Genomic DNA, 23,090 nt, shown 5'->3' with positions numbered 1-23,090 from the left:
GCATATCAACAGTAGAGTCTGAACTGCTACTTTGTCCTGGTATTATTACTTTGACTCCCAGAAGTAGAAGAATGAGCAATTGATTGGCTAACTCATTTCTGAAGACATTTAACAATACCACTTTCATAATAGCTGTACAGTGGGTTACTGTAAAATAGGTCAAAATACCACTGTATTAACATACCATTTAAACAGTAGTTTCTGAAAGAATATATAGTATGTTGGTTGTGTAAATTAAATGTTCCATTTTCACTAACGCAGTGATTTATTATAGGCGTTGGATTATAACCAATTGAGATTATACTATAAACAGCCTGCTTCACTGTAATGGAATGCAAATCTAATATGTGCACTCCAAAGGGAATTAAAATAAGGAACCAGCTATTCTTGACAAATTTAACATGCAACATCTGTAGAATACAAACTGTATACTGCACCCAAAGCTGGATACCCTTCTATTTACACATCATATTTCTTACAACAGTCTACAGGCACGTGTTGAAATTGGATTGCTTAATAGTTTTGTTAGTATGAAACACATATAACCTAAAATGCAACAGGAAAACCCAGAAACCAAAGGCCAGTGGCCTTACAGCTTTGCATTAGCAGGCAGATGACTTTAACACATGGAAACCAGTCAGTTAAATAAGTTACAGATCAATTCCATTCAAATCACATAGCACAAGTGGAACCTGCCATATGGTAACTCCTGTAACATTTCCACCAGTGCAAAGTAACAGAAAATGTTTCCATAGAACCATAATATGTTCGGTGGTGCGTTCCAAGTAGCAACACTTTACAGAATTAATAAGACAATGATAAAATACTAGATGGCAAGTTGTGTGCCTACCGTACACTACTGTGCGTTATTTTTCATATTTTATTTTATTATTTATTAGTGTCACAAGTAGGCTTAAATTCACACTGCAATGAAGTTACTGTGAAAAATCTCTTAGTCGCCACACTCCGGCGCCTGTTCGGGTTCACTGAGGGAAAATTTAGCATGGTCAATGCACCTGACCAGTATGTCTTTCGCACTGAGAGGGGAAACCGGAGCACCCGGGGGAAACCCACATGGACATGGATAGAACGTGCAGACTCCGCACAGACAGTGACCCAAGCCAGAAGTTGAACCCTAGTGCTGTGAGGCAGTAGTGCTAACCACTGTGCCGCCTTCATATATATGGTCCACCTTAAGATAAGAATAGCTGTATCCACTGAGGGTTCTTCATAAAAAAAAGCCCAACCTTTCCTTTTCCCAATTAAAGATTTACAGTTCACTTGTACAGTTAAAAACAAAACCAAATGTTAACACAAGGTCAAATCAGAAACGACAACACCAAACGTTGCCCCACCCAATAAAATCTGATGTCATTTCAAGAACAAAAGCTTATTGTATTTTGCAGTGAACCCAACCCTCGATCAGCACATCCTGTATCTTTTGTTTCTTTTCCTCAAATTAGACGCATGCACAAGGGACAAGGTTAAACTAAACTTTGATTTCCACTTTTTAATGTTTTTTAAAAACTCACATGATTGCCAGCTTTACAGCTATTTAACCATGAGTTTGGGTCCGAGGCTATCTTTCACATCTGTCAGCAATGTCATAATTTGGAGCGAGCTTTGCAAAGGCTTCAGGAACATAACTGGATCCAGCAGCCAATGGAAGGAGACTTGCTGGCATAATCACAACCTGCCAAATGTTGCTGACTAATTGAAAATAATAGAATTAGTACCACCTACAGCTCCAAGTTACAGTTCTTCTGACAGCCCCAGATTTGGGGAAAATACAAGTACAACAATAGGACAAATCAAATCAGGGGCATTACAACTGGTTGAAGGAGCCCCAAGTTAGGAAGGAGTGTTTCATCCAGGATTACTGCTCCTGATTACTATCTGGAGAGCACCATTGCAAGTCGATGCTTGTGAAAGTTAGACGTGGCTGATGTCAAATGCCACTGACACAACCTCAAGTGAAATCACAAATGAAGAACGGTTATTTGAAAGTGGTCATGATGTGGAGATGCCGGCGTTGGACCGGGGTAAACACAGTAAGAAGTCTAACAACACCAGGTTAAAGTCCAACAGGTTGCTTTGGTAACAAACGCCACTAGCTTTCGGAGCGTGCTGCTCCTTCGTCAGGTGGAGTGGGAGGTCGGAGGAGCAGCATGCTCCGAAAGCTAGTGGCGTTTTCTACCAAATAAACCTGTTGGACTTTAACCTGGTGTTGTTAGACTTCTTAATTTGAAAGTGGCACAGACAGCAACAGGAATATTGCGACTTGTAACTATACTCTAACAGGGAGTCAATACTTCAGAGGAAAGGGGTTGGAAAAAGACAAACGTTGAATTAAAAAGTAATTGAAGGTAGCATTAAGAACTTCAGGAAATTCATTAAATTGCACACAGAAATCTATGTCAATGTAGCATAAAGTAGATTGCTAGTGTCCCCAAACTTAAAATCTCCAAACTACTACAGTTTAAGTTTGAGCTTATTTATTAAGGCCAGAAGTAGGCTTAACACTACATTACATTAATACTGCAATAAAGCTACTGTGAAAATCTCCTAGACACCACACTCCAGTGTTCAGGTTACACTGAGGGAGAATTTAGCTCGGCCAATGCACCTAACCAACACATCTTTTGGACTGTGGGAGGAAACCGAAGCACCCGGAGGAAACTCATGCAGACCACGGGGAGAATCTGTAGACTCTGTACAGACAGTGACCCAAGCCAGGAATCGAACCTGGGTCCCTGGCGTTGTGGGGCAGCAGTGCTAACCACTGTGCCGCCCAGATAGATCTTGATGAAAATAGCCTTGGGGCTGTATCATACATTGGGATGAGCAATCTACTGAAATATTCTCTTTTAAAAATACAGGACTGGACAATAAAAATTCCTTGTAGCATGATGCATAGAGTAAAATAACGAATTACTATAAATCAATTATTTTAAAAAGTTATTTGCTGAAGCAATTGCGCCTTTTTCCTCCTCTTGAAGATTGCCGGGTGGGACCACCAGAACTAGTCCACTGGCCACCAGACTGAGTCCATAAATGTGTGTCCAGTCAGCAACAAAGCAGGAATTTGTGCACTTCATGGCTTCAGGGTGTCCCAAATCACTGCATCGTTAATGAAGTACTTTTGAAATGTAGGGAAACGTGATAAAGCCAATTTGTGCACAGCAAGTGCCCCATCGGGGTTGATCCCCTCAAAACAGAGAAGGTTGAGAAGAGATTGGATACAGGTGCACCAAAATAATGAGGTGTGGGCTGTCTAGACAGAGCAAGCTGTTCCTCTTGGTGGAAGGGCCGCAAGCCAGAGCGCACAGAATTGCTGCAAAAGAACGAAAGGTGACACGAGAAAAAACATGTTTACACGGCAACTGGGGTGATGATTTGGAATGCACTGTCTGAAAGGATGGTGGAGACTGATTTAATCACGGCGTCGAATTAGTTAAGTACTTGAAAAGAAAAACTTTCAAGGGTTTGGGGAAAAGAAGGGCAACGTGGGACTAGCTGGATTGCTCTCCGAGAACCAGCACAGATTCAATTGGATAAATGTCTCGCTTTGGCACTTTAACCATGGGATAATGAGCAAATAACTTTATGCAATTTTTGTTGACGGATAAAATTTTGGCTTAGGGCATTGGGAGAACTCCCCTGCTCCTCAAATAATGCCATGGGATCTTTCATGCTCGTTTGATTTTAATTCTCATTTGAATGCTGGCATCACTGACAGTACAATCCTCCCTCATTGCTCTGCTGAAGTATCAGCCTAGATTATGTACTTAAATCTCTGCAGTGGCACTTTAACCCGTGACCTCTGACTCAGAGGTAAGAATGCTACCATTGAGACAAAGTTATCGTCCAAGTATCCATCCCGTTAAGATTTGTCCATTATTTATGGCAGTTGGTAAACTTCACAATTATTCTCTATTCTCACTGACAGGATGGGGTAGATATTCTGGGCAAAAACATCACTGAGAAATTGTGCTGGTCACAGTAACTTCCATAACAGAGTTTTCTGGTTAGTGTTCTCTCATATGCTGAAAGATGTAATATTTATAAATTAAGCGGGAAAACTGGAAATGTAAATTAGGTCCGTCAGCATGTCACAAAATCCCTACAGTGCAGGAGGCCATTTGGCCCATCGAGCCTGCACTGACAACAATCCCACCCAACTCCTATCCCTGTAAGCCCACATATTTACCTGCTAATTCCCCTGACACTAAGGGGTAATTTAGCATGGCCAATCCACCTAACCCGCACAGCTGTGTGAGGAAACCAGAGCACCCGGAGGAAACCCACGCAGACACAGAAAACATACAAACTCCATACAGACTGTCACCCAAGGACGGAATTGAACCTGGTCCCTGGCACTGTGAGGCTGTGCCACTGAAGATGGAACATTTTGAATGTGATCAGAACTGGGAAACAAGTGAACAATGCAAATGTGGAGGATGGAACATCAAGTAAACATGTACTCGGGTGACTACCACTTTAACTCTAAGGAGTTAACGGGCCTAAAAGCAGACAGATATTGTTTAAGAACTGGGACACGAATGTTAGATGATATAGTCCACTCTTAATAATTTGAAGTTTCTTCTAAACAAATTTGAATTGTAGGAACATAGGAATTAAGATCAGAAGTAGGCAGTTCAGCCCAAGGTGCCTGCTCTGCCCTCGAATCAGATCATGGCTGATCTCTTCCTGGCCTCAAATTATGGTGTGTTTCAAATGAAGCAATATAAATGATGTAACAAATGAACAATTTGACACCAAAAATGTATGTTGGATTAAGAGCAGTAGATTCGAAGATCATTAAAACTTGCAGTGGAAAGACATATAAAGAGTGAAGATTAACGTAAATAAAATATTGGTTCAGAATCAATTGATACTGTTTGAAAAATCTAATGGCAGGCGTTAGTTTAGTTATGCTCAGTTTAAACCAACCCATCAGCTTTAGGCGCTGAAGTTCAGTTCCAACAACACATCAGCAAATCCCACATAATCACAGATAAATGTTATGGGAAAGGGTCCCATAACTCGTTCATGATGTGGTGTGATCACTTGCCACCTCCCAAGTTCCCGAGTTGAAACTTGGGTGAGGGGGAGGAGTGTGTACAATTCGACTCACCCAGATGTAACTAACTGAGCCACATGAGTAAGTTTCAAGGAGTTTCTTCTGTCCCCCCCTCCCCTCCCCTCCCCTCTTTTTTGGCCGCGGAAACTGCAGCTTCGCTTTATTGCATCCTCGGATTCTTCGAGTCTGAGATCATTTTATTTACAGGAAAAAGCTGCCACCCATTGCATGTAGCCTTAACACAGTGCTCAGTGAAACCCCCCCTTCCCCTCCCCTGTGCAGCCAGTGCTAACCAAGGGGGAACTCCTTGCCTACAATCCCAACCCTTTATCCCGGGGAAAGGGGGAAACTAATCTCGGCCTAAACAGGTAACAGGAGTGGGGGGGATTTAACCCGGCTGGAGGTCAGTGTGCAGCCCAAGGCCTGAAGGGTCTCTCTCTCTCTCTCACACACACACACTCACCTGCATAGTGGTCGAAGACTGTGGGCACATACTCTTCGGGGAAGGCGTCGTTGGCGTAACTCATGAGCAGACAGGTCTTCCCCACCGCTCCGTCTCCCACCACCACACACTTCAACATGTCCCGGTGCTGCTGCTGGGCTGGCGGCCGCTGCTGCTGCTCTTTCCCAGGCATCGTCCTCAGCGCTAGCTCCTGGCCATCTGGAACGGCCCCGCTCTCTCTCTGTGTGTCTCTGCCTCTGTCTGTCTGCTGGACTCTCTGTCTGTGGCCGGTCCCTGCCCCACTTCTCCCAGCCTCCCCGCACTCCCTCTCCAGCCTCAGGAAATGAGTTTCCCGGTAAATCCAAATTAGGAGATGTGCAAAGCGGCAGCTAATACAATGGGAGCTCTGTATGTGTGTGTGTCACGGAACTGCGCCAGGATCTTTAGTTTAAATCCCAAGAGCGTCTGCTTCCTTCCAGTGCGTGTGTGTAGGCTTATTTTTAAAAATACAACGAATTGCAAAAGTACCCAACCCTCTCTTTCTATTTTCTTTTTTTAAAACGCAAGGATCTTCAGCGACTGGACTTTTTTTAAAAAATTCGATGGTGCTGGAATGCGGGCTTCATTTCAAATTGGCCCTGGGTGTAATCTGATAGTTCATGTGCACAACATGGGAGTGAACAGATAAATGTCTACAGTTAAGGGAAAGACTGTAAAGCAATATGCAATTTTGTAATTTGGATTCCTCAGGGGATTGATGAGTGTGATTTAGATGCAGAATCTGACTAGTTCCCCGAGACAAATATTTGTGAGTTGGAATACGAAAATTTGTGACAATCTTATGTTGGTGCAATTGCTAACTAACTCAGATTTAGTGATTTAAGTGGAGGTCTATTACCACCACGATGGGATTGCTGGTTCTCCGGCCTCCCGAAGGCCAAAACATTGTTAGGAAAAGTCTTGACTCATGAACTTCCTTTGTTCATTATCTTGTCTACAATGCAAAAGGACAATTTTTATACATCGTCTATTAGTTAACGTTTGCCCGTTGCACTTTGTTGTACATTTTGGTATCTTAATTGAAGGGGACCCATGTGTATTTAAATATATATATATATAAATATCAAGTAGAAACAAACTTTTTAAAATTTGAACTCTGAAAAGTCTCGAGCCAAGGCTGCTTCGAAACTTGCAGTCTTTCTGAAACAGAAGGCAATCTAAAATTGGAGTTGTAACCTATACACTAAAGCAGCTTTGTAAGTTTCCGTTTTCCACGTTTTTTAGACAAATAATGGTGAATTGTCTTAGAGTCATATAGAATATATATTTACTTATGAATAAATCTTTAAAATGTATTCTTTGTTTGCCTGTCTTTTGAAGATCCATTGTCACCTCTCACATGTGTCTCCCAGAAATCATACATAAATTATTCGATTTCGACCTCTTCTTTTCGTTAAAATAAAAGACACAGCGGTTATGCCATTGAAAATGGTTCAGTGTATGTTTTCCGGACTGCTGTTTCCTGTGATACTGTATTCAATGGCAGTGGAACTTGCTCTGGCGTGTAAATATTTATCTTAAGAGTAGAACACACACACACAGACAAAATAGAGAGACCTTAAAGGATGATATCTTCCTCGTGTAGGCAACTAATGCCATCAACCCCCTTCCCCACATCTGCTGCCCCAAAACAGAATCAGGAATCTGGGCAATATATTATTTTAACTGTGGGAAATTGTGGCGGAAATCAAATATTCCAATCATTCCTGTGGAACCCGATATGTTGTTTAAATCTTAATCCAAGAAACAGGTTTAGGTGCAAACATGGTTGGCTTTGGCTTATGTTTAAACTATTTCCCCAAGGGAATATGTGCTAAAGCGTGTTAGACCATAAGATATAGGAGCAGAGTTAAGCCATTCAGCCCATCAAGTCTGCTCTACCATTCATCGTGACTGATAATTTTCTCAACCCCATTCTCCCGCCTTTTCCCCATAACCTTTGATCCCCTTACCAATCAAGGACCTTTCTATCTCTGTCTTAAATACACTCAATGACCTGGCCTCCACAGCCTTCTGTGGCAATGAACTCCACAGATTCACCATCCTCTGACTGAGAAGTTCCTCCTCAGCTCGGTTCTATTCTGAGGCTGTGGCCTCAGATCCTAGTCTCCCCTGCTAATTGAAACATCTTCCCCACGTTTACTCTATACAGGTCTTTCAGTATTCTGTAAGTTTCAATGAGATCCCCATCATCCTTCTAAACTCCATTGAGTATAGACACAGTGTTGTGGAAGGAAGGGGGGTATCACTCATTTTCCTTCCATGTTATGGTAATCAAATATATAAACCCATATCCATTGGGTGTGTTCTAGATTACATAGCCAAGTAATTCCTGGAGATAGGGTATTTTTTATTTTCAAATTTGCTTAAATTCTCTGGGAGCTTGTGTTGCAAAAGGACCAAATTTCAATCACCCCACAGACATTCTCAATTAAAAGTAAAAGCGCATTTTTGTCATGGTGAGGAAAAGCAGTGTAAGAGAAATCAACAATTACTGAAGACATTTAATGAGAACATAACTTCTGAAATGACGATGGAATGTGCATTTCTAAGCTGCTGAAAATGACCACAGATCTATTTGATTCCTCAGATTTCTCTCCTAACATCAACATATAAAGGCATGCCGTAAGTTTTTTAGTGTCACAAGTAGGCTTACATTAACACTGAAATGAAGTTACTGTGAAAATCCCCAAGCCGCCACACTCTGACGCCTGTTCGGGTACACTGAAGGAGAATTTAGCATAGCCAATGCATCTAACCACCACGTCTTTCGGAAACAGCAGCTCCCGGAGGAAACCCATGCAGACATGGGAAGAACATGGAGACTGCACAGATAGTGATCCAAGCCAGGAATCAAACCCCAGTCCCTGGTGCTGTAAAGCAGCAGTGCTAACCACTGTGCCATATAACCTTGGAGTTGATGGTGACTTAATGGACTATTGAAAAAGAACATTATGTCTTTCAAACTTAATTCATACAGGTCAATACCTTTAAAATAAATCTTAATAAACATTAAAGAGAAGTGTGCCTTTCCCTTAATCTAATATATTGCATTAGTGTAGCGCCTGCAATCACAAGTGCACTGGGGAAATACAGCCATTATATATGCTTGACACATAGGGCGGAATTTTACCAACACGTCTGTCTGAGGATCGTACGATCCAGCCCGAGGCCAACGGAGAATGCCGTTCTCCGAGCCTCACCCGCCCCCGGATTTGGGACAGACATGCTGGTAAAATTCCGACTATAGAATCATAGAATAGAATCATAGAATCCCTCCATGGAAAGAGGCCAATCAGTCCATCGAGTCTGTACCAGCTCTCTGACAGAAAGGCCCACCCTATCCCTGTAACCCCACCCATTTATCTCACTAATCCCCCTAACCTACACATCTAGGGACACAAAGGAGCAATTTAGCATAGTCCACTTAACCTGCACATTTAGCATGCATAATTTTTATATAAGTTCTTATTTTAGGACCTTTAGATTTTGGATTATTTCATACAAAAATCAGGCATGATATACTGTACAATTACTTCCCTCTCCCCATGCTCTAATTACTGAAATGTGAAAATCTGACGTGTTTACTCATTTTGAATCTGATTTCCTTAGTTAGCTATGAATCTTTGTAAGTTCTTTCATCTGCTATGTAGTGAGTGGAGATTAATCATTTTATAGCATGAAACTTGAGTATTGGTGATAAAGAGACATGCTGTGGAGCTTTTTGTCTTGCACTCATCAGATCAGATCGCAAGATTACCATTAGCAAAGGGAACAACAATGTATGCTGCATGAGACGAGAGTGCTGATTGGTTGGCAAGTGGACTCTGATTGGTAGAGGCATTACCATGGAAAATGGAGCAGGGAATAGTTAACTGACGAATTTGAACAAAAGCCTGGCAGTTAACTGTTCCCTGCTTCATTCTCTATGGCAACGCCTCTATCAATCATTAGATTGTGAACTCAACTGTGACTTTGATGTTTTAAAAACTTTTAAAATTCCAGAATTTTTAAAATCTCTTCACTGAATTCCAGCTCCATTAATATTCGGTTCATGTACGTGGCTGAAAATTAAAGCCTAAGGACACGTAGAACAGTAAAGTGCGAGGTGAGGATAGGTTGGGCCACACGGAGGTTCCCAGGTAGTATTACATTATCTATTAATCCAGAGACAGGTAGACCCATTGATTCAGCCTGCTCCTGCTCCGCTGAACTGACTTCTTCCTATCTTGATTCTTTCTTTTCTCCTCTTGTCCAGTCTCTTCCTACTTAGAACTGTGATTCTTCTGATGCCCTCTGTCACTTTAACTGTTTCCTGATCTTAATTCTTGGATATTCAATAACTTTACATCTCCATCTACACCTCCATCCCCAGCCAGGTTGATCCAAAAACGCTCTGCTTCTTGAAAGGATACCCAACCAGTCCCTATCCACCACCGCTCTCCACTACCTGGCTGAACGTGTTCTCACATTGAACAACTTCTCCTTCATCCTCACTCATTTTCTCCAAATAATAATTGTTGCTATCAAGCCATCATGCTATCTGCATGGTTCCAGCTAGGTCTGACTTTTTGTGGAATGTGTGGAATCTTTTTTGTTTCAGCCCTACTCATTCCCCCATCCGCTCACCTCTTTTACTGGAATCTATATCAGTGCCATTCCCTGCTCTTGCACTAAACTGGAAAGTTTAATCAAATTTGCTTCCACCTTCCACCCTTTTGTCATCACAAGATCTATTTCAACTCTTTGCTTCCCTTCCTTGACTTCTCTCCCTCTGTTTCTGGGGATAGGCAATCAATGTTTACTTTGCGCCCACTAACTCTTACAGCTACCTCAACTACACTTCTTGACACCATGCTTCCTGCAGGACTATACATCATTATCCTAGTTTCTCTGTGTCCCTTGCATCTGTTCTGATAACACAACTCTCTGGAACTCTCAAAACACAGTGGAAACAGAGCCTTTGAATATTTTTAGGGCAGAGCTGGATAAATTCTTGATTAACAAAGGGCTGAAAGGTTATCAGGGATAGATGGCAACGTGGGGTTGAAGTTACAATCAGATCAGCCATGATCTTACTGAATGGTGGAGCAGGCTCAAGGGGTCAAGCGGCCAATTCCTGTTCCTAATTCGCATCTTCACGTACGCACACACACACCACATTTGACCATGTTTATTTATTTCACTTACCTCTGCTCTCACTCTATCCCCATTCATCTCAGAAACATGACAGGGTTCTCCTTGTCCTTAACTTCCATCATATAAGCCCCTGTATATAAGGATTGTGCACCATTTCTGCCCCCACTACTGAACACATCTTTCCCTCTGCTTCCAGCCGTCCAAAGGGCTTGCTCCCTCTGTGACATCCTGGTCCACTACTCTGTCACTTCCAACACTCTTCCCTTTCCTACAGCATCCCATCAGGCAGTGCCATGGGGGAGGGGGGGCGGGACCTGCTGGGGGCATGGCCTAATGAGGGCCAGGCCTGATGGGGGCAGGGACTAATGGGGGCAATCGGTGGGGGGTCCCGCTGTCACTCTGCACTTTGGGATCGTAGCAGAGGGAGGGAGGCCAGCCATTGGGCTTGGCCATCGGGGTGGGGAGGGCGGGGGGGGGCGGTGTTGCGGCTTCGGCCTGCCAGGCGGATGGAGGGTGGGTCGGGGTTGTCAGGGGTGGCGGGGGGGTGGGGGGGGGGGGGGCGGGTATTGATCGTGAGATCGGGGCTCCTGTGGGAGGATGGGAAGTGGGGAAGTGGTCGAGGCGGGGTGGGGGGGGAGGGGGTGTTGGGGCTGGGCCTGGGCATGCTTGGGGGGCCAGCGATCAGGCCATGGAGCGGTGAGAGAGCTGGCGATGCGGGGTATCGTTGACCAGCAATTGGGAGGCCTGCAGTGCAGGGCTAATTCATGTGACGATCTCGGCACTGACAGTGGCCTGCACAGTGCTATGCTGCTGGCCTCTCCAGCAGGAATAGACCCCGCTCACAGGTTTTGTTCGTGATTCATGCTGGGGGAGTGCACAGTGCACAGAGTGTGGGAGATTCTTCTCTGAGCTCCCGCTGGAAAAAAAACAGCATGATTTACTCCAGTTTTCACACAAATTCAACACTTAGAAGTTTTTTGGGAGAATCGTCCCCGAGTGGGGACTTGGTAGCCCTATGGAATCAATATCGAGTTCAACGATTCTAACTCATAACTCTCATTTTGGGTCACGTTTTGCTAGTTTGGATTTTTTCTCGTTTCTGCCTAATTTTCTGTTGTGCTTTCGGGCCCCAGCTATTCAGGATCCTGTCGTTCATACTTTAGACACATCTTTTGTGTTTTTGCTTGTCCCTTTACCACTTCCTTTAGCCTTGTACCTTAACTTTGGACCAATTAATCTTTCTGCATTCCACACTTTTGTTCTTCTTCACAACACCTACATCCCCAATTTTTCCAGTGAAAACTCACAGACCTGAAATGTTAACTCTTTTTCTCTTTCCACAGCCTGACCTACTGAATATTTCCAGCATTTTCTGTTTCCATTTCAGATTTCCAGCATCTGGAGTATTTTGCTTTGGTATTATGAGTTATCACTATTTCAGATTCACCACATCATTTGAATAAATTTTGCTTTTAATCATGTCACTAGCTGGACAAAGGGTAAAGGATTAAATAAACTTATAAAATTCTAACAGGGTTAGACAGGATAGATTCAGAAAGACTGTTCCCAGTGTTCCCCACTTGCCTGGATGGGTGCAGCTCCAACAACACTCAAGAAGCTTGACACCATCCAGGACAAAGCAGCCCACTTGATTGGCACCACATCTACAAACATCCACTCCCTCCACCACCAACGTTCAGTAGCAGCAGTGTGTACAATCTACAAGATGCGCTGCAGTAATTCACCAAAGATCCTTAGACAGCACCTTCCAAATCTACGACCACTTCCACCTAGAAGGACATGGGCAGCAGATACATGGGAACGCCACCACTTGCAAGTTCCCCTCCAAACCACTTACTATCCTGACTTGGAAATATATCGCCATTCCTTCGCAGTCGCTGAGTCAAAATCCTGGAATTCCCTCCCTAACAGCATTGTGGGTCAACCCATAACACATGGACTGCAGCGATTCAAGAAGGCAGCTCACCACCACCTTCTCAAGGGCAACTAGGGATGGGCAATAAGTGCTGACCAGCCAGCAATGCCCATGTCCCATGAATGAATAAAATAAAAGGTGGGGAGTCCAGAACTAGGGGCTATAGTTTGAGGATAAGGGTAAATCTTTTAGAACTGAGGTGAGGAGAAATTTCTTCAACCAGAAGGTGATGAATGTGTGGAATTCATGACCACAGAATGTAGTTAAGGCCAAAACATTGTGTGATTGCAAGAAGAAATTAGACATAGCTCTTGGGGCTAAAGGGAATGGGAGGAAGGGGAGATCAGGATATTGAATTTGATGATCAGCCATGATCAAAATGAATGGCAGATCAGGCTCAAAAGGCTGAACGGCCTACTCCTTCTAGTTTCTATGTTTCTATGTTCCTAAAGCTTTAGTTTTAAAACTTGTTTGCTATGCCTGTTTCCTGGTTCCAAACGGTGAATGTTTGACCAGCCAAGTACCGAGTGTCAGATTATAGCCTCTTTACTTGAAGCATTATTGAATTATTTTGTGCTCTAAGTTGTAAGAAAGTGAAAAATTACGAATGTATTTATAGTAGGCAATTTTGCAAAAATGTGTAGAATAAAACCCCAAAGTAAACAACTTAATGGTGTTTGACTTCATAATTCACAATGTTGAAGTTGATTATGCTCATGAGAGATCAGTGACGTGTTCTCAGAATGACCCAGATGAAAACATTTCTTCTGATGCTACGTCTATTATCAACTAAGTGACAATCTAGGTCAACAACAATGAAAGGCTTTAATGAGCAGCATGGTGGCACAGTGGTTACCACTGCTGCCTCACAGCACCAGGGACCCGGGTTCAATTCTGGCCTTGGGTCACTGTCTGTGCAGAGTCTACACGTTCTCCCCGTGTCTGTGTGGGCTTCCTCCGGGTGCTCAAGTTTCCTCCCACACTCCAAAGATGTATGGGTTAGGTGGATTGGCCATAGTAAATTGCTGCTTAGTGTCAGGGGGACAAGCAGGGTAAAAACGTGAGATTATGAGGACAGAGCTTGGGCGGATTGTTGTTAGTGCAGACTCGATGGGCTGAATGACCTCCTTCTGCACTGTAGGGATTCTATGAAATTCTAAGAAGACCCAGGATGAAACCTCTGTAAGAGTCCAAAATAATTAACTGGATTTTCATGTTTTACAACTCTCTCAATTTTTATTTCCGTGGAGTAGACAGAGGACTTTCAAATATAGCGCCCCATAATTATTCCCTAAGATCTCATGCCTGAAGGAGATAATCTTTTGATTGAATTTGTAGTGGAGCCCAGGGAACCACTTTTATTGGAGACTCTTCAACAATCGTTAGATGATACTTCATATAAAAATCAAATGCATGCACTTGACAAAGATGAAGTTACACCAAAAGGCTAATTTATCTAATGCATCAGATGGTTTAAAAAGAGAAGGAACACTTAATAAAACAGATTTAGTGTGAACATATGCCAAATCCAAACAGTGGTTCTTACTGTACGTAATCATTTTATTTACACAGAGGAAATATTGGTAAGTACTCTCACCATTATAAACACAGAAAATTATATGGGACAGGAGGAGACCATTCAGTCCATTATGTTACCTGGTCTAATCCACTTTCCAGATCTTGGTCGCTAACTCTATAGTTGGAGTATGCCAAATGTATATTCAAATACTTTTTAAATGCAATGACATTTTTTGCTTCTATCACCTTCTCAGCCAGAGAATTCCAGACCCCCACCATCCAACGAGTAGACAAACCCCACTCTAATTCTGTCAATTATATTAAATCAATTCACCTGGTTATTAGCCTTTCTACTTTGGGAAATAGATCCTTCTTATCCACTCTATCTTGGCTCCTCATGATTTTTTACATCTCAGTTAAATTTCTCCCCAGCTTGCTTTGTTCTAAAAGAAACAATTCTAGACTAATCCAACCTTTCTTCATAGTTAAGGTCCTCAATTCCTGGCAACATCTTTGTAAATCTCCTCTGTACCCTCTCAAGCATGACCACATCCTGCAATGTAGTGGCCAAGGCTGGGATTCTCCCCAAAAAATTCTAAGTCCCCAATTCACATGAAAACGGGAGTAACTCCCACTGATTTTTTTAGCGTGATTTCCAGAGCGAATCTCTGACACTCTATGCATCACAGAGTGCCCTAATGGGATTCCCTCTGAAAATCAGGGGGCGGGGACTACACCTGCCTGGGAGGCCGGCCGAATAGCACTGAGCAGGCCACTGTATAGTCCGACCTGTCAGCGCATAGATCAGCTCGCCTTTTGACCCCCCTACTTCCTATTCATTGATACATACCACAACAAGCAAGGACTTTGTACTGATTGCTTTTGGAATCTCATTGGAAACAACTTTCCAGTAACAAAAATACCAATCAATTCTTTGTTTCCCGCTACTGAACCAATTTTGGATTCAATTTGCCCTTGGTTGCATGGGCTCTTACTTTGCTGACCAGTCTCTCATGTAGGAACTTGTCAAAAGCTTTGCAAAACCCCATGTGGCCTACATCAAACAAACTACCCTCATCGATTTGTTTTGTAAAAGATAAGATGGATAAAGGATAGATAGATCAAAAGGATAACATTATCTTTCTTCTGGGTTCTGATGAAAGATCTGCAGCCTTAACAGATACTGCCTGACCTGCTGAGAATTTCCAGCATCACTGATTTTACTTAACATTATCTTTCCTTTGTTTAATTTGTGTAGGAGTCCCAACTCTTCATTGATGATAGTGTCTGAAGAAAAAGAAAGCCAATAGTCTTAAACACGGTAATCTTCAGATGCTGCTCTGTAAAGCAGAGCAATTTGCGACAAGGAAGACTGTTATTCAGTAGAAGGGGAGTTGAAATGCCTGATAAAGCTTTAGTATCGAAACACTGATTAAAGTTTATGTAGATTTATTCTTCATATTCTTACATATTAAATCATTTTTGACAACAATAGAATGGTTACCACTACATGCTTCTTCCCAGTTAACGATAGTTACACACACGATTTATTTGTTCCAGTGTTGCTCAATGTTACACTTGTAGTTGTTACAGTTCACATTATTCTAAAATTACATCGCACACAACTCAATTTTTAAAAATGAAGGTTTGACTGATAGATTTGTATTAATTCACCTACTCGTTCCAATATATAACAATATTCCTACATCCTTCCTGCTCTTACTGTCTACTGTAAGAAGTCTCACAACACCAGGTTAAAGTCCAACAGGTTTATTTGGTAGCAAATACCATAAGCTTTCGGAGCGCTGCTCCTTCGTCAGATGGAGTGGAAATGTGCTCTCAAACAGTGCACAGAATCCAGATTCTGTGCACTGTTTGAGAGCACATTTCCACTCCATCTGACGAAGGAGCAGCGCTCCGAAAGCTTATGGTATTTGCTACCAAATAAACCTGTTGGACTTTAACCTGGTGTTGGGAGACTTCTTACAGTGTTCACCCCAGTCCAACGCCGGCATCTCCACATCATGGCTTACTGTCTACCACAGGTATATCGGAAGGATTAGCAGATTGTTTATTAACCTGTTTGACCAAATTCTGAAGTAGGGCTTGAACCAGAGACGTCTAGGTCAGAGGCATAGGTACCACCCATTGAGTCACATGACTTACACCACATATTATGAATGATTAAATCAGCGCATATTTAAGTGCTCCCAATCCCAGCAAATCCTTAATTGGCTAGCCTTAGAAATTAAACCCAAAAGGTAAGAAATTGGACTCATTAGCACTCTTATTTCGATGGCGGCAAGTGCTCTTGGAGTTTCAAAATGGTGTGCGTAGTGCACTTGCGTGCTTGTGGGGACAAATTTATTAGATACTATATTCGGGCAGGTGTTAATGTGTGCAAAGTGAATATCTGCTGGAAATATCTAGAGCAGGTAGATGTTCATTAACAATTTACAGGTTAGTTGGGGGACTGATTTCTATTGCCTGTTGCTATGATTAGACAATTGTTTGGTGCCTTCTAGTCTTATTTAAAGTTGTTAAACTGTACAGAGAATGGATTCCTCTTGGAATGCAGCATGACTTGGACAATGAACAAAGGCCATGTAGAACACCTGGAAGAAGGAGGACGAGAAGGGCGCTCAGCTGGAAACCATGGGCGGTGGTCATGACCATGACCACGCTCGCCACAAAACTGAAAAAGCCCACCCGAGCTCAAGGGACTTTTCCATGGTCTGCCCCTCGCCTGCTATGATTCCTGTGGCGGGTGGAATGGGAAAATCTGCCCCTATATCTGTCAGAAGTGTTCAGGGAGCCATTTTCCATCCTCAATCTTTGCATGGAATGGTGTGCAAGACATCCATGTTTCAGTAAGATGGCCTCTTTAAAATCTGCCATCTGACACAGCCACCCCTACAATACCAGAGGAGGGCAAGGACCACATTGCCAGTGGCTGCGAAGATGAATGTGACAATGAACCTTTATACATCTGGCTGGAGCCGAGGACATCTGCAATAAGCTGAGTTCCCCTTGCATTGTTGCGCAAGGCCAGACACCGAGGCGCAGTCACTATGTTGGGGGTGTACTACAGGCCCCCCAACAGCCCAAGGGAAGTGGAAGAATGGATATGTCAGGAGATACTGGATAGGTGCAGGAAATATAGGGTTGTTGTAGTGGGAGACTTCAATTTCCCTGGTATAGACTGGAAATCGCTGAGGGCAGGGACTCTGGATGGGGAGGAATTTGTAAAATGTGTACAGGAGGGTTCATTGGAACAATATGTGGACAGCCCGACTAGAGAGGGGGCTATACTGGACCTGGTACTGGGGAATGAGCCCGGTCAGGTCTTCAAAGTTTTGGTTGGGAACATGTGGCAAATAGTGACCACAATTCTGTTAGCTTTAGGATAGTGATGGAAAAGGATGAGTGGTGTCCCAAGGGTAAGGTGTTGGATTGGGGGAAGGCTAACTTTATTGGGATCAGGCAGAAATTGGCAGCTCTTGATTGGGAGAGGCTGTTTGAGGGTAAATCCACATCTGGTATGTGGCAGTCTTTTAAGGAACGGTTGTTAGGGCTACAGGACAAGCATGTGCCTGTAAAAAAGGATAGGAAGGGTAGGATTAGAGAACCGTGGATAACCAGGGAAATTGAGGGACTGGTCAAAAGGAAAAGAGAGGCGTATGTTAGGTCCAAGCAGCTAAAAACGGAGGGAGCTCTGGAGGAGTACAATGAAAGTAGGAAAATACTCAAACGGGGAATTAGAAGAGCAAAAAGGGGTCACGAAATGTTCTTGGCAGACAGGATTAAGGAGAATCCCAAGGCATTTTATTCATACGTTAGGAACAAAAGGGTTGTTAGGGAAAAAATCGGACCTCTCAGGGACAAAAGTGGGGACTTATGCTTGGAGCCCAAAGAAGTAGGGGAGATCCTAAATGAATACTTTGCGTCGGTATTCACAAAGGAGAGGGATGTGTTGACTGGGAGTGTCTCGGAGGGGAGTGTTGAACCGTTGGAGAAAATCTCCATTACAAAGGAGGAAGTGTTAGGTTTGTTAGAGAATATAAAGACTGACAAATCCCCAGGGCCTGATGGAATCTATCCAAGGCTGCTCAGGGAGACGAGAGGTGAAATCGTTGGGCCTCTGACGCAAATCTTTGTCTCGTCACTGGACACAGGTGAGGTCCCAGAGGATTGGAGGATAGCCAATGTGGTCCCGTTATTTAAGAAGGGTAGGAAGGATAACCCGGGTAATTATAGGCCGGTGAGCTTGACGTCCGTGGTGGGGAAGTTGTTGGAGAAGATTCTTAGAGATAGGATGTATGCGCATTTAGAAAGGAATAAACTCATTAACGATAGTCAGCATGGTTTTGTGAGAGGGAGGTCATGCCTCACTAACCTGGTGGTGTTTTTTGAAGAAGTGACCAAAATGGTTGACGAAGGAAGGGCCGTGGATGTTGTCTATATGGACTTTAGTAAAGCGTTTGACAAAGTCCCTCATGGTAGGCTAGTGAAAAAGGTTGGATCCCATGGGATAAAGGGGGAGGTGGCTAGATGGGTGGAGAACTGGCTTGGTCACAGAAGACAGAGGGTGGTAGTGGAAGGGTCTTTTTCCGGCTGGAGGCCTGTGACTAGTGGTGTACCACAGGGCTCTGTATTGGGACCTCTGCTGTTTGTGATTTATATAAATGATCTGGAAGAAGGAGTAACTGGGGTGATCAGTAAGTTTGCGGACGACACAAAACTGGCAGGACTTGCAGATAGTGAGGAACATTGTCAGAGGCTACAGAAGGATATAGATAGGCTGGAAATTTGGGCAAGGAAATGGCAGATGGAGTTCAATCCTGATAAATGCGAAGTGATGCATTTTGGTGGGAATAATGTAGGGAGGAGCTACACGATAAATGGAAGAACCATAAAGGGTGTAGAGACGCAGAGGGACCTGGGTGTGCAAGTCCACAGATCTTTGAAGGTGACGTCACAGGTGGAGAAGGTGGTGAAGAAGGCATATGGCATGCTTGCCTTTATAGGACGGGGCATAGAGTATAAGAGTTGGGGTCTGATGTTGCAGATGTATAGAACGTTGGTTCGGCCGCATTTGGAATACTGCGTCCAGTTCTGGTCGCCACACTACCAGAAGGACATGGAGGCTTTGGAGAGAGTACAGAGGAGGTTTACCAGGATGTTGCCTGGTATGGAGGGGCTTGGTTATGAGGAGAGATTGGGGAAACTGGGGTTGTTCTCCTTGGAAAGACGGAGGATGAGGGGAGACTTAATAGAGGTGTATAAAATTATGAAAGGCATAGATAGGGTGAACGGTGGGAAGCTTTTCCCCGGGTCGGTGGTGACGTTCACGAGGGGACATAGGTTCAAGGTGAAGGGGGGGAGGTTTAACACAGATATCAGAAGGACATATTTCACACAGAGGGTCGTGGGGGCCTGGAATGTGTTGCCGGGCAAGGTGGTGGAGGCGGACACACTGGGAACATTTAAGACTTATCTAGACAGCTATATGAACGGAGTGGGAATGGAGGGATACAAAAGAGTGGTCTAGTTTGGACCAGGGAGCGGCGCGGGCTAATTGTTCCTTGTTTCTCGTTTCAAGGCTTCATTCTATGATCATCTTGCTGGTGCCAGTACAGAGCGAGACTGCGGATAGTTGGGAACCTGTCTCGGGGGCAGGGAATTCATATGGTGTTCATGGAAGTGGAAATGACTAGGGTTGGGAAGCATTTTCCGATCAGGGCCATTGTGATCTCCTGGACTCGTTTCGATCGCCTCAGGGGGTCGGAGAGGAATTTCCCAGATTTTATTTCCCCATATTGGCCCTGGGGTTTTTCACTCTGGGTTTTCGCCTCTCCCTGGAGATCACGTGGTCTGGAATGGGGGGGTGGGGGTGAGTTAATAGGTTGTAATGAACAAAGCATCGTAGCTGTGAGGGACAGCTCGGTGGATAGGATATTGGTATGTAGATAGGCTGGAAAATTGGGCGGGGATCCTGGATTCAGGATTCAATCCTGGACCGGGGAGCGGCGCGGGCTTGGAGGGCCGAAGGGCCTGTTCCTGTGCTGTATTGTTCTTTGTTCTTTGTTCTTTTGTTGTTCTCTGTTCTTTTGTTGTTCTCTGTATTCTAAGAAAGTTGCACAGTAAATGGGGCGGCATTGTGACACAGTGGGTAGCACTGCTGCCTCACAGCACCAGGGACCCGAGTTCAATTCAGGTAATTGTCTGTGTGGGGTTTGCACATTCTCCCCGTGTCTGCGTGGGTTTCCTCCAGGTTTCCTCCCACAGCCCAAAGATATGTGGGTTACGCTGATTGGCCATGCTAAATTGACCCTGGTGTCAGGGGATTAGCAGGATAAATATGTGGGGTTATGGGAATAGGGCTTGAGTGGAATTGTGGTTGGTGCAGACTCGATGGGCCGAGTGGCTTCCTTCTACACTGTAGGATTCTATGGATTCTATGAATACTGAGAGTTAACCACGTTTCATTCTCACCAAAGAGTGACTACTGGACTACAAGAATTATCCACTGACGACGTGGCTCATGACTCCAGTGGGCAAGCCATATACATGAGCAGAACATGCATACAGCTATGCTGCCACAACAAATGTGATACAGCAGATCTTTAGTATGCTGAAACAATGCTTTTGCTGCTTGACTACCCTGGAGGAGCCCTGCAATGTTTGGCAGAGTGCATGCCAAGATTCAAGGTGGTCCATTGCTCACTGCAGACCCTTAACACCTTTCTTTGTTAAGTGTCCAGTTAGTTGACTCTCACGGGAAGCAATTTTATCACTTCACTCCATGCATCAATGGGCAGGGCAAGCCAATAAAATCACACGGGAGCCGAGAAATCAGGTTCACGCCCGATTCCTTGCCTCTCGCGATTTTACCGGCATCGCTGAATGACTCACCTCTTGGCTTCTCAAATCTTCTTGATCATCCACAGGACATTGTGACTATGTTTAGGAGTGTGCATGCCAGTGCCAGCTCCTGAGCCCTCCCTCCAGTAAGTGGTTACCAAACACGATGTCCTGCAACCGATAGAGCATTGGGAGCATGAAGTGGCTGCCGCACAATCCGTACACATGCCCCATCTGCTGTTGAGTCCTGCAACACAAACTCCTATCTGACATTCTGCTGACTCTCACACTCACACTGCCTGAGTGTCACTTTGCAGTGAGCTGGCAGAGCCATATACACTAAAAGTTAAAGTTTATTTATTAGTCACAAGTAGGCTCTCATTAACACTGCAATGAAGTTACTGTGAAAATCCCCTAGTCGCCACACTCCGGCACCTGGTCAGGTACACTGAGGGAGAATTTAGCATGGCCAATGCACCTAACCAACACATCTTTCAGACTGTGGGAGGAAACCAGAGCACCTGGAGGAAACCCACGCAGACATGAGGAGAACATGCAGACTCCGCACAGACAGTGACCCAAGCTGGGAATTGAACCCGGGTCACTAGCATTGTGAGGCAGCAGTGCTAACCACTGTGCCATCATGCCACCCACCAGCGAAGCACAGCAGTTCGTTCCTCTTTTTCTTGCACTGTTGCACAGTTCTTTGTGGGGCCCCATGGGCACTAACCTCCGCTGCCACCTCTGGCCAGACTGCCATGGTCAAACAGGAAGGCCTCCTGCTGCCATCCCTGGGAAACCGGGCCTTCTGCCTTTCCTGGACAGCCAGGAGGAGAAGGTGTCGGGAGGCATCATTGAACTGTGCGGCTAGATGTTATCCACTCTGAGACATCGCGATGGATTCTGAATCCGGAGCTCCTGCCTTGCATTGGCTGTCTGGGTGTCTTTTGAATAATGGCGTCAGGCCCTTCAACCGCCAGAGATAAGGGTGGGGATAGTAACTTCCTGTCCATTGTGGCCACGAGATTTACCAAGCTCTTCTGAGTGAACAGTGCGAGATTGAGCACGGCTTGCTCTCTCACCCCCGAGTGGAGATCACTCTTATTTCTGCTTCCGCCACCCAGCTTTAGCTCAGCTGGCTGCACAGCTGGTTTGTGATGCAGAGTGACGCCAACAGCACAGGTTCAATTCCCGTATCGGCTGAGGTTATTCATGAAGCCCCCGCCTTCTCAAACTTGCCCCTCGCCTGAGACGTGGTGATCCTCAGATTCACCAAAGGAGAGCAGCGTATGGTCATCTGGGACTAGGGCAACTTTCCCTTTTATTCTCCAAGGTGCTGCCCAGAATTTGTGTTCCCTTGAAAGTGATTCCTACAAGCAACAACGAGCATAAAATAATCTTTGACAGAGCAGAAGGTGAGCACATGCTGACAAAATGTATTAAACTTATAAAGTTAGTTTTATCAAATTTGAAACTATTGCTTGCATTTGTTGATGGGTCCGAAAAGCTAAAATTTCAGTCAAATATAGGCCACAATTCTCCAATGTTGTCCATCTTATCACCATTGCCAATGAGAACGGAGGATTTGGCGTTCAGCCAATACTCCATTCACAGCAGCAGGACTGGTGAATCCCAGCTGCAAGTGTGGTCGGAGAATCCCCGCCATGGTTGCCTCACTGCCCAGTCCATTTGCAGGAAGTCACTATGGAGAGGGAGAATACTTGTGAAGCCTGATGGTGACATTTTAGCTGGAATTTTACCACCCTGCACACCACAGGAATCGGAGAGGGCGAGGGGCAGACAATGGAAAGGTCCGTTGACCTCGGGTAGGATTTTACGGTTTTGGGACGAGCGAGGTCGTAAAATCCCGCCCTTAGTTTATAAATTTTGAAAGGGCCACTTGTAAGCATTTTGTGAAAAGCATTTATGATATAAACATAAAATAGACTTGTTTGTAAACAGAATACTTTCATTTATTTTTTGCATTGTTTGAGGCAGAAACACCATTCTGACACAAAGCCGTTACTATATTTGTTATTAGAGTTTTT

General features: G+C 44.3%; 1 protein-coding gene across 1 annotated transcript in view; it reads right to left on the bottom strand.

Moving 5' to 3' along the window:
• Window positions 1-5,956, bottom strand: part of rhoj (ras homolog family member J) — a 53,363-nt gene extending 47,407 nt beyond the window's left edge. Inside the window, exon 1 of the mRNA XM_078234239.1 lies at window positions 5,547-5,956. Coding sequence (XP_078090365.1) covers window positions 5,547-5,718 — 172 coding nt within the window. The 5' untranslated portion in view covers window positions 5,719-5,956. The remainder of the gene's footprint in view (window positions 1-5,546) is intronic.
• Window positions 5,957-23,090: the final 17,134 nt, after the last annotated feature.

The sequence above is a fragment of the Mustelus asterias genome, chromosome 18 (genome assembly GCF_964213995.1).
Source record: "Mustelus asterias chromosome 18, sMusAst1.hap1.1, whole genome shotgun sequence".
In the NCBI taxonomy this organism is placed as follows: Eukaryota; Metazoa; Chordata; class Chondrichthyes; order Carcharhiniformes; family Triakidae; genus Mustelus; species Mustelus asterias.
Note: the sequence above shows the minus strand (reverse complement) of the source record. Positions and strands in the feature narration are given on the sequence as shown.